At 51.6% G+C, this 15674-nt stretch overlaps 1 protein-coding gene across 6 annotated transcripts in view; it reads right to left on the bottom strand.

The window, feature by feature from the left end:
- Positions 1–15674, bottom strand: part of LRSAM1 (leucine rich repeat and sterile alpha motif containing 1) — a 59410-nt gene that overhangs the window by 11594 nt on the left and 32142 nt on the right. For 4 of the 6 annotated variants that reach the window (XM_077835599.1, XM_077835601.1, XM_077835602.1 and 1 more), the window contains 9 exons: positions 15234–15318; positions 12026–12147; positions 11524–11614; positions 9879–10009; positions 7556–7585; positions 6077–6199; positions 5425–5564; positions 3850–3894; positions 1165–1235 (listed from right to left, as the gene is read on the bottom strand). In XM_077835599.1, coding sequence (XP_077691725.1) covers positions 1165–1235; positions 3850–3894; positions 5425–5564; positions 6077–6199; positions 7556–7585; positions 9879–10009; positions 11524–11614; positions 12026–12147; positions 15234–15318 — 838 coding nt within the window. Of the gene's footprint in view, positions 1–1164; positions 1236–3849; positions 3895–5424; positions 5565–6076; positions 6200–7555; positions 7586–9591; positions 9817–9878; positions 10010–11523; positions 11615–12025; positions 12148–15233; positions 15319–15674 lie in introns of those variants that run through there. The other 2 variants (XM_077835605.1, XM_077835604.1) reach the window with 2 other exon arrangements.

A 15674-nucleotide genomic window follows, 5' to 3' on the forward strand; every position in this document is an offset into this window, starting at 1 on the left:
TCCATGTAAAGCTGTTCAGACAGGAAAGCTAGCCAGCTGCACCCTCCCAATGGGCAACCACTAATCAGGGCTCGATGAGAGGCCTGCCAGGAGCGTGCCCTGCGGAGTCTGCTCTGCACAGACAACATGCTCTCAGCCTCTGCAGGGCACCACCCCAGTTTCAGCTCCCCAGCGGCTGCTTGCAGGATCAGAGTCACTAACTAGTGGTCTCACTGGGCTGCAGGTCTGATCTCCCCACTGCAGCCTGGGGCCTCCACGCAGCTGCTGAAGAGAAATAGAGAGATGGGTGAAAACTTTGCCATCCCACTAAGGCAGGTTTAAGTCACTGCTTCGAGGGTTGAAATATCCACAAATAGGGGCTGAAGCAGGAGACTGACTCTGAGAGAGCTTCGGCACAGATGTCTCTGTCACAGCAGTGCACGCGCTTGCTCCTGCATACGCACATTTTAATCCCAGCAGCAAATGCCAACAGCATACGTGAGACGTGTGTCTCTGTGTGACGAGCGCACACACTAGACTGCTTTCCACACCTCAAAGTCAGTTTCTTCCCCCCCCATACAGCAAAGGTGGCTCAGCGGGATCCAGCCAGCACCCCCATGTCCCGCTCCCACAGGGCACAGCATTTACCCGCGGCAGGCAGGCAGGTCTGAGTGCTGCCTCGTTCTCCCGGCTGGTTGCCAGTTATAGCTGGTTTGAAAGTACGAAGTGCTGTGTGTGTGCTGGGGATTGATCCCTTGCCAGATCTCTCACTGCTCTGGCTATGGCAGTGACCAGAGGGATGTGTCTCCCTTGGGATTAGTGGTGCAGTGCAGGAGGATAATGGATCAGCTGCCATCCAGGGACCCAGTGCTAGCTACACGCCTGCTCACACCACTGTTTCAGGCAAGCTATAGCAGTAAGAGTCATGTGTAGCCAGGAGGATATGGCCCTCCCTGCCTTCTCTCTCCCGATCCCGCAGAGAATACGGCCCTCACAGCCCTCCCCCCAATGATACAGCCCTCTCAGCCCCCTCCATCCCCCAGAGAATATGGCCCTCACAGCCCCAACCCGATTCCCCAGAGGATATGGCCCTCACAGCCCCCCTCCACTCCCCAGAGGATATGGACCTCTCAGCCCCCCTCCACTCCCCAGTGGACTACCACAGCCCCCTTCCCTTGGACTTACAGGCCACTTCCCTTCTGTGTAGCTGCTCCGTCTCCTCCTGCGTTATTGCCATCAGTTGGTCCATCCTTATTCTAGGAAAGAAGCAGAGCCACATTTCACCCTTGCCAGCCAGCCACGCCCTCTCCACCCTCCTCAAAGCTGCACCCTAGACTTGAATGGCAGAGTGATTCCATCTGGTCACTCATCCGTGTGAGCGAGAGATGCCAGGAGGAGGCCTGCAGAGGCTCAGGAATCTTCAGCCGCAGGCAGGACGCTGCCTGTCCATTGGGGAGGGTGCGTACGTTGCTCACAGCAGGGCCGAACCAGAGGGCATTGCCAGCGGGCTGTCTGCCCTCGGGAAAACCCAAGGGAGTAAGAAATAAGTGAAACAAAATACTTCTATGAAACCTCTATTCCTCTCCCTAAATCGTGAGCCCCTCCTTTTGCTTCCTGTTCTCTGGGGTCCCCCCATATACACACCCCCAGCCTCTAGATTGCCAAGGACTCTATATCTCTGCCTTGCTACGCACATCAATGGCACTGCATAAACAAGGATGGTGGTGATCGATGGCCCCAAAGTGCTCAACCCAACAGCGCGGCACCTTCCCGGAAACCCTCTGCCCTACAACAGCCAGCAGATGTACCTGGGTCATAGAATCATAGAATATCAGGGTTGGAAGGGACCTCAGGAGGTCATCTAGTCCAACCCCCTGCTCAAAAGCAGGACCCATCCCCAATTAAATCATCCCAGCCAGGGCTTTGTCAAGCCTGACCTTAAAAACTTCTAAGGAAGGAGATTCCACCACCTCCCTAGGCAATGCATTCCAGTGTTTCACCACCCTCCTAGTGAAAAAGTTTTTCTTAATACCCAACCTAAACCTCCCCCACTGCAACTTGAGATCATTACTCCTTGTCCTGTCCTCTTCCACCACTGAGAATAGTCTAGAACCATCCTCTCTGGAACTACCTCTCAGGTAGTTGAAAGCAGCTATCAAATCCCCCCCTCTTTCTTCTCTTCCGCAGACTAAACAATCCCAGTTCCCTCAGCCTCTCCTCAGAAGTCATGTGTTCCAGACCCCTAATCATTTTCGTTGCCTTCGCTGGACTCTCTCCAATTTAACCACATCCTTCTTGTAGTGTGGGGCCCAAAACTGGACACAGTACTCCAGATGAGGCCTCACCAATGTCGAATAGAGGGGGATGATCACGTCCCTCAATCTGCTCGCTATGCCCCTACTTATACATCCCAAAATGCCATTGGCCTTCTTGGCAACAAGGGCACACTGCTGACTCATATCCAGCTTCTCGTCCACTGTCACCCCTAGGTCCTTTTCCGCAGAACTGCTGCCTAGCCATTCGGTCCCTAGTCTGTAGCTGTGCATTGGGTTCTTCCGTCCTAAGTGCAGGACCCTGCACTTATCCTTATTGAACCTCATCAGATTTCTTTTGGCCCAATCCTCCAATTTGTCTAGGTCCCTCTGTATCCTATCCCTGCCCTCCAGCGTATCTACCACTCCTCCCAGTTTAGTATCATCCGCAAATTTGCTGTGAGTGCAATCTACACCATCCTCCAGATCATTTATGAAGATATTGAACAAAACCGGCCCCAGGACCGACCCCTGGGGCACTCCACTTGACACCGGCTGCCAACTAGACATGGAGCCATTGATCACTACCCGTTGAGCCTGACAATCTAGCCAACTTTCTACCCACCTTATAGTGCATTCATCCAGCCCATACTTCTTTAACTTGCTGACAAGAATACTGTGGGAGACCGTGTCAAAAGCTTTGCTAAAGTCAAGATACAATACATCCACTGCTTTCCCTTCATCCACAGAACCAGTAATCTCATCATAGAAGGCGATTAGATTAGTCAGGTATGACCTTCCCTTGGTGAATCCATGTTGACTGTTCCTGATCACTTTCCTCTCATGTAAGTGCTTCAGGATTGATTCTTTGAGGACCTGCTCCATTTTTCCGGGGACTGAAGTGAGGCTCACTGGCCTGTAGTTCCCAGGATCCTCCTCCTTCCCTTTTTTAAAGATGGGCACTACATTAGCCTTTTTCCAGTCATCCGGGACTTCCCCCGTTCGCCACGAGTCCTCTGAAGGGAGACGCCTCTGACACACATTTTAGGGCTTCAGGAGATTGCATGGACCTCCTCTTTGTGGAGGAGAGGAGAGGTCAATTTTCCCATTGGAATCAGACTGTATCAGACTGGGGCCATCTAGCTTGGTGTCAGGTCTCTGACAGCACCCAAAGCACATGCTTCAGAGGGAGATGTAAGGAATCTTGCAGCAGGCAGACAAGGGATAATCTGCCCTCACATTACGTCTCATCCTGATCCCAAAGAGTGAGACACTGTTTCCTCGCCCTTCCCATACTGTTAGCTGTAACAACCGTGGGTATTCTGGTTATCCTCAGCAACGTTCACAGCCTGGTTAGACCCTGAACTTTCTGCTGAGCCTGCCAATTATTGCCAACTGTGGATCTGGTTCTTGTGGTGTGGATTCCTGCTTCATCAGGAACCAGGCTGAGGCCCAGCAAACTCATTGTACACAGGCCACCTAATGGCTGCCAGATGCAAACAACTTTCCATCCCTGCTGACCTGAGCTGGATTCAGATGTGAATCTAGAGGTGAATGAGTCCATTCCTCCACCCCAGCCGCTCACCCTTGCCCAGAGGAGCCTAGGCAGGGCACTTACCTCTCGTTCTCCAGGGATTTCAAAAGTTCTGAACTTTGTTTCTGCCTAGAAAAATAAAGCAGAAGGTTTTTACTGCAGAGTAGGGCACCCTTCTCCCCAGGGAGTGGAGTCGTCTCTGAGCAAGCCACATGCCGCTACCACCAGCCCACTGGCTTGGCCACTGTCCCTGCCTCTGTGCTGGTGGAGCTGTCAGCTGCAGCCAGGGTGCAGTTCTGCTATGTGGGGGCAGGAGCTATGTGAGCTCCCCCACCACTCCTCAGGGCACAGGCATGGAAAAGGCAAGGGGTGGGGGACACTGCCTCTGGTAGATCTTCCCATCCTCGCCCCTCCAGGGGAGCCACTGGGAGGCTAATCCCATGACTGGGGGAGTGGGAGTGGAGCAGGATTCCTTCCTTGTACCTATTTCCCAGGGCTTGGGCTAGGCGCTAGCCAGAGGATTTACCCCTTGGAGCATGGAAGAGCTTGGCAGCCTTCCTTGCTGTTGGCAGCCTCATCATATAACTCCATACACCACACACACTAGCTGGCGTTCCCTTCTCCTGCAAAGCAAGAGGACACACAGTTCCTGGGGTACAGCGCCTCTGCGACATTTCCCTCCCCGCAGCGTCTGGGCTCAGCTCAGCACCAATCCATCTGCAGCACTGTGCCGAGCAGACTCAGGCCAGGCAGTGGGAGCTGGGACACCCAGAATGCAGCAGCTTCCACCGTGGCCCAAACTCTTCTGTTCACAGTTATCTGAACCAGGAATTCTGGGTTGAAAGTTTAGGTTTGTCCCCCATGGGCTAAACATATGTGATCATGCCGCCCTCCAGTGGCCAGCCCCAGTGATAACAGCGGCCTGTGGCTGATTCGCACCTAATGGATTTCACAGAGTTCAGACTTGGGCGACAGGACTATTGTAGTCATTCAGTCAGACCTCCAAAAACTTTGCTAAAGCCAGAGAAGAAGCAGAGACTAGCAGGGCTGTGAAATGAACCAAAGCTCAGGTCCCTGTCCGGTGTCTTAAGCCCAAGGCCAGCTCTCTGGGTACAAGGCCCAGAGACACTGTGTAACTGTTTCAGAGTAACAGCCGTGTTAGTCTATATTCGCAAAAAGAAAAGGAGTACTTGTGGCACCTTAGAGACTAACCAATTTATCTGAGCATAAGCTTACATGAGCTACAGCTCACTTCATCGGATGCATACTGTGGAAAGTGTAGAAGATCTTTCTCCACGCTAGGGGCTTATACCTGTACAAAGTAGGACATCTTGGATGTATGGACAAGGCCTTAGGCATGTTGACTAGTTTTACCCACAGTCTGTACCAGGAAGGCTGTGGGATAGAATGTGCCTGCAAACAAGGATTCGCAGCACGGAGGGTTTCCCTTGGGGTTGTTCTCCAGCCTCGTCCCTGCCCTGCCACAGGGATTCACCCTCACTGCTCAGTCATTTCTGCGCTGCTTGGGGAGTTTGACTATGGAAAAACCTCAGAGAAATGGACAGGTCACGAGCAGCAGGTCAGCACAAAATGGGACACAGAGAAATAAACGCGCAGAGGGGCAGAGCTGACTGTAAGGTGTCCAGGGAGGAGGCCAACCTCTGATTCTCCTTCAGCAGCTTCTGGATTCGGCTGGCAATGCCCTGCTCCATTTGCTTCAGCTGCTCCAGCAGCTTCAGGTGCTCTCCTTCCAGGTTGCGCTGATGCTTCGTCAGACCTTTCTCCAGCCTCACCTGCTCCTGTGGCAAGGGGAAAAGGGAAACTAGCAGAAGAGAGAAGTGACAACTCTGCTGGGCTGTGCCCACAGCCCATGAGAATTGCTGAGGATGGTGTTCTATTACAAGGAGCTGAAAGGTTCCAAGAGGGTGGATAGGGAGCCTATCCAGAGCTTACACCGACACTGACAGAACCACATGAAAGCCAGAGACATGCTAGGCCACCCCTAGGCCAGTGTGAGGGGTCAGTGCAGGACTGTCCCTGCAATCCCTGAAAGGCCCTCTGGAAAGTCAAAAGGAGAGGAGAAACTGGGAATAAAAATAACAGAGAGCTGAGAGAACCCTGTCAGTGCTACCTCTGGGGGGCCCCTCTGCATGGGTGGGGCCCACACATCGATACATGACATGCCTGTTCTGAAAGGGAGCAGGTGGGAAACGGTCAAGTCTGTCCAGAGCTGGACAGATGGACAGCCCTGATCAAATGCAAACTTCAGCCACAGGCTGGGTGCCAGAGCCTCAGTCCCCAGCTGATGTACCTTTTTCACAGTCTGCAGAATCTCCTCCTTCTGATTGCTGCTCTGCTGAAGAAGCTGAGCATGCTCCCTCTGCCCCATGTCCAGGCGACGCTCGAACTCCAGCTTCTCCAGCATCTTCTCTTCCTGGCAGAGGAGCGAGAAGCAGAGTGAGGTTTGGGATCGGCAGCCTGCAGGCTATTCCCCTGTTCAAACCAAGACCCAGGCTGATAAAAACAGTATCAGGGAAATGAGATCCCAGTTGTACGTCCTGGCTAAACCAGGCAGGGAGCTAGAGTGCTTAACTAGAAAAATCCGGTGATTCCTATACAGAAATCCAAACAGCATCAAGAGGAAACTGCTGTTCCAGCTACCATGCTACTAACATTTCAGCATGGTCAGAAAGTCAGTTCACACTCTGTGAGCTCACCCTCTCCCCCAGTCCCACAACACGCTGTAGGGAAGAGAGAGCTGCAGCAAGTACTGTTAGCCTGGCCAGTGAAATCCCTAGGAGCTCCAGAATGACAGCTGAGAAGGCCGTCAGCAATAGAGTCAGCCAGTCAGAAAGTCTGAGCTGAGGGAGAGGGAACTGGGTGACACACAGAGTGAGTGACTAACAGAGGTCGGCAGTGCTGATGCAGAACATTCATGGATTTGGCCTAACAGCGAGGACAGGCAGAGGTTAGAGAAAGGGGCAGGAAATAAAGTGAGATTTCAGAGGAAAAAATGCAGCCAGTCAACGCATCAGGGGAAAGAATCCCAGAGCCAGAGGCTCAATGAGAGGTGGAAGCCAGAGGCGCAGTAATGTCAGTCCTGGGGTGACAACTGACAGCAAATCAGCACTCTGGCTGCAGAAAAGATCACGGACATTTTAGCCGCATGTGCAAAGGAGTGGTGCAGCAACAAGGGCTCTCACTATGGATGCAGGTCTGGCTTGCAGGTGCATTGGTAGAGCTATGGGGTCAGGAACAGCAGCTGCTGTGGGGCAGTACTGAGGTACCTCAGCAGAATGGGGCCCAGGACTGCAGTAGCAGGGGGCTACAGGTCAGGACGCGGGTGCTCTGGCACAGCTGTGTGTGGATACGTTTACACACTGTGTCTGGATCTAGCTAGGCACTAAAACTCCTGAAGCTTAGAGAGTAGAAAAGAAGTGAAGAAAGTGTCTGGAGGGCTCCAGACAGCATAAGCACTAGAAGCAGCCCTGCTTCTTCCACATGGAGATGGACACAAGCTTAACCTGAACTGGGACTTCTCACGCAAAAATATGCCACGACTGCCAAAACAAACTGATTTGAAAGGAAAACAACTAATGCGTGTCAGGCAATTCCTGCCTTCAGAGCCAGATGTGGAGTGTGTGTTCAGATGCCTCTCTCACTCAGAGAGCGGGGGGTTGCAGAGCTCCAGGTTTCAAGGCATTCAGTGCTAGTTTGCTCAACTACACAGAAAGAAAAGCGAGCACACTCAGAACTCCCAGAAAAGGCCGCTGCAGGAACTCTTCCTTACCTTCCTCTTCTCATAATCCAAGAATTTGTTCTGAAAAGTAAATGAAATAGTTAGGAGAGAGGTATTTAATCAGGGGAACCACATTCTGTAGGTAATGTTAGACCACTCCATTCCCTCTTCCTCAACTGAGCTATGTCTACACTACCACTTACATCGGTATAACTTATGTCACTCAGGGATGTGAATACTCTCCACACGAGTGACATAAGTTACACCGACGTAAGCACCGGTATGGACAGCCCTATGTCGGCAGGAGAGTTTCTCCCACCAACACAGCTACCACCACTTGTTGGAGGTGGCTTAATTATAGAGCGGCTACCCTGGAGATTTTACAGCGGCGCCACTGTAAGCTCTCTACTGTCAACATGGCCTAAGGCCTGGTCTACACTTAAGTTAGGTTGACATAGCTACAGTGTTTCACACTTGTGAGCTCTGTAGCTACACCGACCTAACCCCTGGGGTAGATGCAGCTAGGTTGATGGCAGAATGCTTCTGTCCACCTAGCTACTGCCGCTCAGGGGTGTGGATTACCCACAGAGACAGAAAACCCTTCTGTCACTGTCGGAGGAAGCAGCATAGCTACGGCACCATAACTGTGCTGCTGTAGTGCAGACATAGCCTGACAATCTGTTAAAGGGACAGCAAGATTAAAGAGGAAGTGGTTCGACACACAGTTGCTGTTCTGAGAGCACGCTGCCCCTGCCCAGGCACACTTGGGAGAAGCACCTGTCCCAGCCAGGTGCCACTGAGATTCAGAACCTGGTGGAAAGGAGTATGCTCTGGGGCCACTGAAGATTCAGGGCCAAGTCTGTAGGAGGTGCCTCAGTTCCCCCCACCAGTCCCCGGGGCCAGATTCTCTTCTCACACTGGTGTAAATCAGGAGTAACTCCATGTCTGTGAAAGGAGCTACACTTCGTGCAAAGAAGGAAATTCAGACCCCGAGGCACAGAAGAGCCCAACTCCACAGAAGAGGTGGGCAAGGGCTGTGAACATGCAGAGCTCCTCATCTATAAACCAGGGATAACGAGGCTCACCCCCCTTTGTAAAGAGCCTGGCAACCTAAGAATGCAGATATACCATAGAGAAGCTTAGCATTATTGTTACCTTTGTACAACTTACAGCTTAGCAGCCAGCTTGTCACTTTCGGGTTCTCATGCCCTAGGACAAGGCTGCAATGTCGGGATTGTAGTGCCGTTGAAGGAAAACCAAACACACACAAATCTCTTCATTTATTATGAAAAAATAAATGAATACGAGGGTTTTACAGCTACCTACTTTCAAGCAGTAGATTTCCCAGCTAAGCTCCCAGAGGGAACCTGTAACTGAAAAGGTATCTAGCCCTACCCAAATAGCTAAAGCTGGTCCAATGAAAAAGCTCTTCTAAACACAGCCCTGTACAGGGCTGACCTTACATGCCCCATACTATATCTAGAAATATGGGTCCTCAGTTTACAGTACCATGGCCCATCTAAAGCCAATGCCAATTAGCTACCATGGAAGGGTTTGAAATGTGAGAGACAGAAGCTGATGGGCCAGGTTCTGCTCTCATGTAAATCTGTTGACCACAAGCAGTAATTCTGCATTTATGTGGTGGTAAACTGGGCCTAATTAGGCATGTTGCCCCCCAAATGAGAAGCAAGCAGTGGGGCATGCTGGTTTGCACACAATAACCCAAGTGAGGAAAGAGTTCAAATAAAACACAGTATGGCTTATGGGAGAAGGATTCTCAACAGATTCTCCCAGCACACTTGCCACATGGCATCAGTAGCTAAGCAGTATCAAACTGAGACCTACAAGGGCTGACTCCACACTTCCTGGGTGGAGCTGAAGGACTTCTCATTCTAAAGCCTGACCTTCGAACAGGAAAGTCGCCTATATGGCACCTTAATTGATGCCCCTTGGAGAAAACTCAGAATTCCCTAATATTGCAATGCCGGGCACACACCGCATTACACTCTGTGCGTCCCTCTAGCTATCCTGCCTCCTTGCTTTCAAGATGCTGACCTAAAATGAAATTAGTGCAGGAAAATACTAACATGAACATGTGCTTTTTGCAACTGGCTTCCAGGGCGCTTTGTACACCTTGAGCAGCAGGGCCATGGTAATTGAGCTGTGTGCCAGGGCATCAGGGCTCCGCCATCGACTCACTCCATGACCCGAGTGACTCTGTTTAGCCAATGGATGTAAGGATGATGCTTCCATATCTCCCGTGGTGAGAGATCCTGACGGTTAGTGAACTAAGGGCATGGAAATCTGCAGATGGAAGGTGTTGCAGAAGTGCAAAGTGCTGGTATTCCGCTCTGTATGTGGCTGAGATCCTCACCTGCCACTCGCTCTCTTCCTCCATGTATTTATGCACACGCCTGTTGACACCATCCACTGATGTTTCTCCTCCATCACTTTCCAGGACCGGAAGCAGATACTGGGAGGGAGGGCAGTATTTGATTCCAGACTCTAGGCAAAGCACACAGAGCCACCCAGTTACAACAACACATGGGTCAGGGCTGGCCTAGGGAGACTCTGCTTCCAACCACAGTCTCTCACTCCCCACCCTCTTAAAGTGCCTGAAGGAGCTCGTTGATCCCTGAAGCCAGCTAGGAGCTGGCAATGGCAGGCTCTGAAGGGAGTGATGTGACTTTGTTCTCACCTAGGAAGATGGTGGCTGTGATGAATGGTCTTAAACACTGGGATGGGAGGAGCATTATTGTCCCCTTCACCTTAGGGACAAACAAGGCTACTCTGCGTCACCAGACCCACTTTGACTGGACTGCATGGGGATCAGCCGAGGGGGAGATTGCCCCCAGTCAGAATTACAGTAACGTTACAGTTCTGACTCTCACCCTGATCGCTCTTATCGCGGGGAGTTCAGCTGAAAGTCTGACTGGGCACTTCCATCTGGCACCCCCCATATTGGCTATATAGCTTACACACACAAGCAGCGCTTCCGCCCTGGCCCTCTTCTCATTGAGCAGGCTTAAGGGTTTGTGTTTTAATACAGTCCCTTGTTCTTCTCTCAGGGCCTCCAAGCCCTTTGTGAAATAAGCCTGACATCCTCTCGTGGGGAAGAGAAGTCACATTGTCCCAATTTTATGGATGAGAAACAGAAGACGTAGAGACTGTGGCTTGTCCACAGTCACACAGAGTCAGTAATGCAGCCTAGAATAGCTCTCCAGACTCCCTGCACCTTGATTTCTCCTGGGCTCAGGATAGACCACTACAGAGTCCTCGGGCAGGTGTAAAAAAGCAAAAAGGTTTTATCGGGCTGTCGCCCCCTTCAGGCAAGGCAATACCTGCAGTCACCTGCTTCTGCAACTGCAGGTAAGTCATCAGTAGCAAATCAGAACAGTCCTGAATTGGGCGCACCTTCCCCCAGGAAGGCTCTGGCAGCCAGCTGTCTCTCAAGCCGTCTGCAGCCCCAGCCAGGCACCTCTCAGAATGAGAGCTGGAAGCCTGTTCTCCGTCCCAGTCATCCCCCACTGAGCTGTGCTGTTCCCCTGGTAACCTTCCCTCCAGGACTGATGCCTGTTGCAGGTGGAGTGGAGCAGGGCTGACTGAGCTCACAGCAGCTCATTAACCCTTTCCTGGTCAGTGTGGGGTCCACGTTCGCCATCACACTCCCACTCCTATGCTTTAACTACAAGACCAATCTTGCCCCTTTCAGAAATTGGTCAGCAATTTCAAGAAGCCAGTAAGAAGTCAATACCCATCCCGTAGCTCATACTCTGGATGTCTGCCAGCTACGGCTTACATGCTGTCTAACGTATCTGCCACATGAGCAAAATGCCAATCAAGAGCTCCCAGAGATACCAGGTACAGCCCATGAAGTACCAAACCCCTTTGGAACATCACACCTTCACAGACACATTCCTGGAACTCAGGGCAGGACCTGACTAGCATTTAGCCCCAGGTACGCTGTGCAGCAGACCCTTGACCTTTCACCCCATCCAGAGGCTGCTCCCCTTGCTTACCTTTGCACAGGAACTGCTGGATAGACTCTGTGCCAGCATTGCAAACATCATATGGCGGGTATGTCATGGACGAAGCATCCAGCGTCAGAGTCTCCAAAACAAAAAGCACACAGAGCTCCAGCTTTCATTCACAATCTAACAACCCAGACAGAGTCCCGCTGGCTCAAAGCCAGGGGGTCAAAGCAGCAGAAAAGGAGGGTTTCACCCTGGAGATTGAACTGCCGTACTTTCACTGCACCCCACTATAACTGAATGGCAGAATGTTTCTGCACTAGCAGGCATCACCCGCAGCCACCGTGATCTCACATTTCCTGCGCTTAGAGGATGCCATTCTGTTGAGAAAAATGGCATCATCCGCACAGGTAGGGAGTGTTCCAGCTCGGCTGCAACTGTGTTTGTCACCAGGGACAAGTAACAGAGTCACCTCACTGCCTCGGGGCCCCTTGCAGTTGCCTGGGTTGCGGGGGCCTAACACTGCCACATGTGCGCAGGGGCTGCGTACCTCCAGTGTGCGGATGTGAGCCAGCGCCTGGGGCAATTCCCGCAGCAGGTTCTCACTGACATCAAGGGTGCGCAAGCTGCACAGGTCACCCAGGGTAGCAGGCAGCTCCTTCAGCTTATTACCTAGGGAGAAAAGGTCCGCCCCCCATTACCTGGGGAGAAAAGGTCCACCCCCCAAATTAGTCCACCCCCCAAACTGATCCTTCAGAGAATTCACTCCTCTGAACTGCAAATCCCTCAGCTGCCAGCTAGCTTGGTATTTTCAGTACATTGACTTGAGATTACACTAGTCTGTGCATAAAAATCACTTTGTCCCTACATTATGTACCATACATGAGGGGATCTCAAAACTTGGTGCAGGCTCAGCACATTTTAACACAGAGGCCATTGTAGACTCCTCCCTCAGTCAAGATCGCTCGACAACTGTGCCACATAACATCCCTGGGGTCACTACAGCAGTTGCTTCCCTGGGAAGGTAACAGTGGGACACAGCCAGCTGGAAGCCAACACCATGTGACCAGCCAGCCCCTTACAAAAGATATTGGGAGGATGGTTAATGGCCTAAGAGGCTGACTAGTTAGCTACAACCCAGAACCCAAATGTACCAGGTTAAGGACTCAGTGGATTGAGTGCAAGGGGCTTCACAGAGGGGCAGGGCCTGACCCCTAAGCAGAGGGAAGGGACTTCAGGCTTAAGTGGCTGCATGGAAGGAACAAAAGTGAAAGTGGGAGTAAAACCCACAAAGAGAATTCAGAAGGCATGAGGGAAGAAGAGGGGAGCTGGAGGAAGGGGTGGAGCTGGTCAGGGCCTGGGAGGGGAGGAGGAGAACAGGGCACGGGAGGGAAGTGGAAGCCAATTGAGGAATTCCAAGAGTGGAAGTGCCCAGGGCTGAGCAGCTAGGAGAGAGGGATTTTGGCAGCAGTGTCCAGACTGGAGAGGAGCCAGATGGGATGAGGGGGTGGGGCAGTGAGAATGTCACCGCATGGGTAAGAGCAGGGGAGAGGCGGGGGCATAGAGACTGTGGACAGCCACAAATGACAAGACTTGCCAACAGCCACAATGGGGGCGAGGAGCCTAATGTGACAGCGAGGCCACATGGGGAACAGATGGGAAGGAAGCCAGGAACAGGCACAGATGCCCCCAAATAGCTGAACTGCTGTTCTTGGTCATTTGAGTGAAATCAGCCCTGCCAGCTACCTAGTTCATAGAGAGACCTAGTCTTTGGGCTTACGGGACCTCTTGGTTCCAGCCTGTTTATTAAACTGCACAAACTGTACACACACTCTGGTATGGCTAATGCTTTGTTATATGCCCTGAGCTGGCCACAGCTAGCTAGGTCATCAGGGCCTATCCTGACAGCCCCAGCCTGAGGCTTACCAGATCAGCTATTGCTAAGCATTACAACGTGCTGGGCAGTTCAGCAGGCACAGAACCTCCTTCCTCAGTCACACTTTCTGAGACATTGAGTCTGTGAGTACATCTCTGCAAAGGGGGAGGGTCTCAGAGTCCAGGCTCCAGCCCGAGCGGGAACATCTACACTGCTAGCTTTAGCCCTGCAGCATCAGCCTGAGTCAGTGGACCCAGGCACTGAGACTTGCTGCCGTGGGGTTTTTTGCAGTGTAGACATACCCTAAGAGGACTACACACAGTGCTGGAACATCTTAACTCTGCTGCAAAGACATGGGATGGGAGGGAAGGACACTGACTATTGGCCTGTGCATCTAAGGGGAAAGAGGACAGGGTTCCAGATGAACACAGCGATTACCTAAGCACCCACACTCTCCAGTCCCTTCCCTGCTTCACAATGCTCCCTTTAACAGAGTGTTCTCGTGGGTTCTCCTAAGCCTGTGCTGCTCTGTAGGGACGCTGGCCCACTGTGGCCAAGGCAGAGATACAGACCTGGCAAATCCAGGAGAATTATTTGGCTGCTGAGTTCTGGTGGGCCTACCTTAAAGTTTGGCTAGTGCAAGCTATTTCCAGGCAGCCACTTCTGCTTGTTACAATACCTGACTTACCCCTTTGCCGCTGCCCACCCCTCTCATTATCTTGATTCTATACATAGTGTCAGAGACAGGTTTCCTGAGAGCTTTCTATATTTATAGACCTTCATTTCTCTTGTTGCCAGGAACTAGGCTCACAGCACAGAGTCTAGCTCTTCCCACCCCCCACAACACCACACCAAAAACATTGTCACAACTAAACCAAAAAGGGGAGTATTTCAATAGCCTACAGCAGATCTGCCAATCCTACTGCTTCCTGGCCCTTTCTACCAGCCTAGCAGAAAACTGAACCGACCTAGCGCCTGGTTCGGGGCAGGGGGATTTCACAGGAGATCAAGAAGCAAGAGGTATGTCAACATGTTTGAGAAACAACCCCAGCACTCAAATATTTAAGAGTCATCTTCTGTTTGCGTGACTTCTCCTGTCATGTCAATCACCTGTATTCATGCGCTCCCAAAACATAGCACTTAGTAGAGAAGAGTTTTGTGTCTGAATTTACACAAAGGGAATTTCCACACAAAAACTTTGTTAACAAAGGGTTGAGTGTCAGTGGGCTTTGTACATAAGTAACAAGCACACAAAATCGAGGAAATGACCGGTTAAAGTGATAAATAGCACATGTGATCTACATCCCCCCCATCCCTGAGAGATCACTAGTACCCCACCCAGCGTACACAGCATTCCCACTCCCCTGCCCTCCAGTCCTCTTCCTCCGGTCTAGCACCGCTGGCATCTGCAGAGGTAAAGTCATCAGGCAGAAAGAGGTTACTTTCATTCTCTGACTGTATTTCCCTCCACAGATGCAGGATCCCTGCTCTCCTCCCCTCTATGTTTGGGAGATTCAAGGAATGTGTAATCTAAGCCAGGGTGCCCAAAGTGCAGCCAGAGGGTGAAACACAGACTGGGGAGCTCTAAAATGCTCTCGCCCTAGAACCGCTGGTCTGAGCAGGCACGGGGCCATTGCTTGTCACTGCTCTCACCCTAGAACTGCTGGTCTGCGCAGGCGCGGGGCCATTGTTTGTCATTGCCGGAGAGCTTGAACTAGCAACGGTTTCTGGTCATCTAACAAGGAAGATACAAGGGCAAGCAAGAGCCACAGGTGTGAGAGTTCAATATGGTTTTAAAATACGTAAATTACACGCAAATTAGGAGTTGGGAAATTGTTACTGCTGCTCTTCTGGTGGCCAGCCTTAGAAAAGTTTGCCATACCTTTCACATTGAGGGTCTGGAGCTGGGCGAGGTCCCCTATAGACCGTGGAAGAACTTTTAAGAGATTCCTTTCAAAGTTTAGGACCTAGGATGTTAAGAGAGAGAAGATATTCAGGCGATTCATTCCGTAAGCCTCGGAACCTCTGCTTGCTTATGTTGTGTCAGGGTGCCCATGAGCCCAATGGGTTTAGGAACTGCTGTTCGGGTAACAAAGCTCTTGGAAAGAGCCATTGGCCAGTCACTCAGGGAGACTTGGGATTCTGCAGCTGACCAGAAGACATGAGCACAGTTTTGGCCTAGCTGGGAAGAGCTGTTTTTGGAAGCTCCCACTGAGTCACTTTAAGAGGATTTGTCAATTTGCTGTCCCTAAGGCCATGTCTACACGGACAGCATTGCAGTGGCGCAGCTGTATCGATATAGCTGCACTGCTGCAGCGCATCT

This window comes from Eretmochelys imbricata, chromosome 16 (assembly GCF_965152235.1).
Source record: "Eretmochelys imbricata isolate rEreImb1 chromosome 16, rEreImb1.hap1, whole genome shotgun sequence".
Lineage (NCBI taxonomy): Eukaryota > Metazoa > Chordata > Testudines > Cheloniidae > Eretmochelys > Eretmochelys imbricata.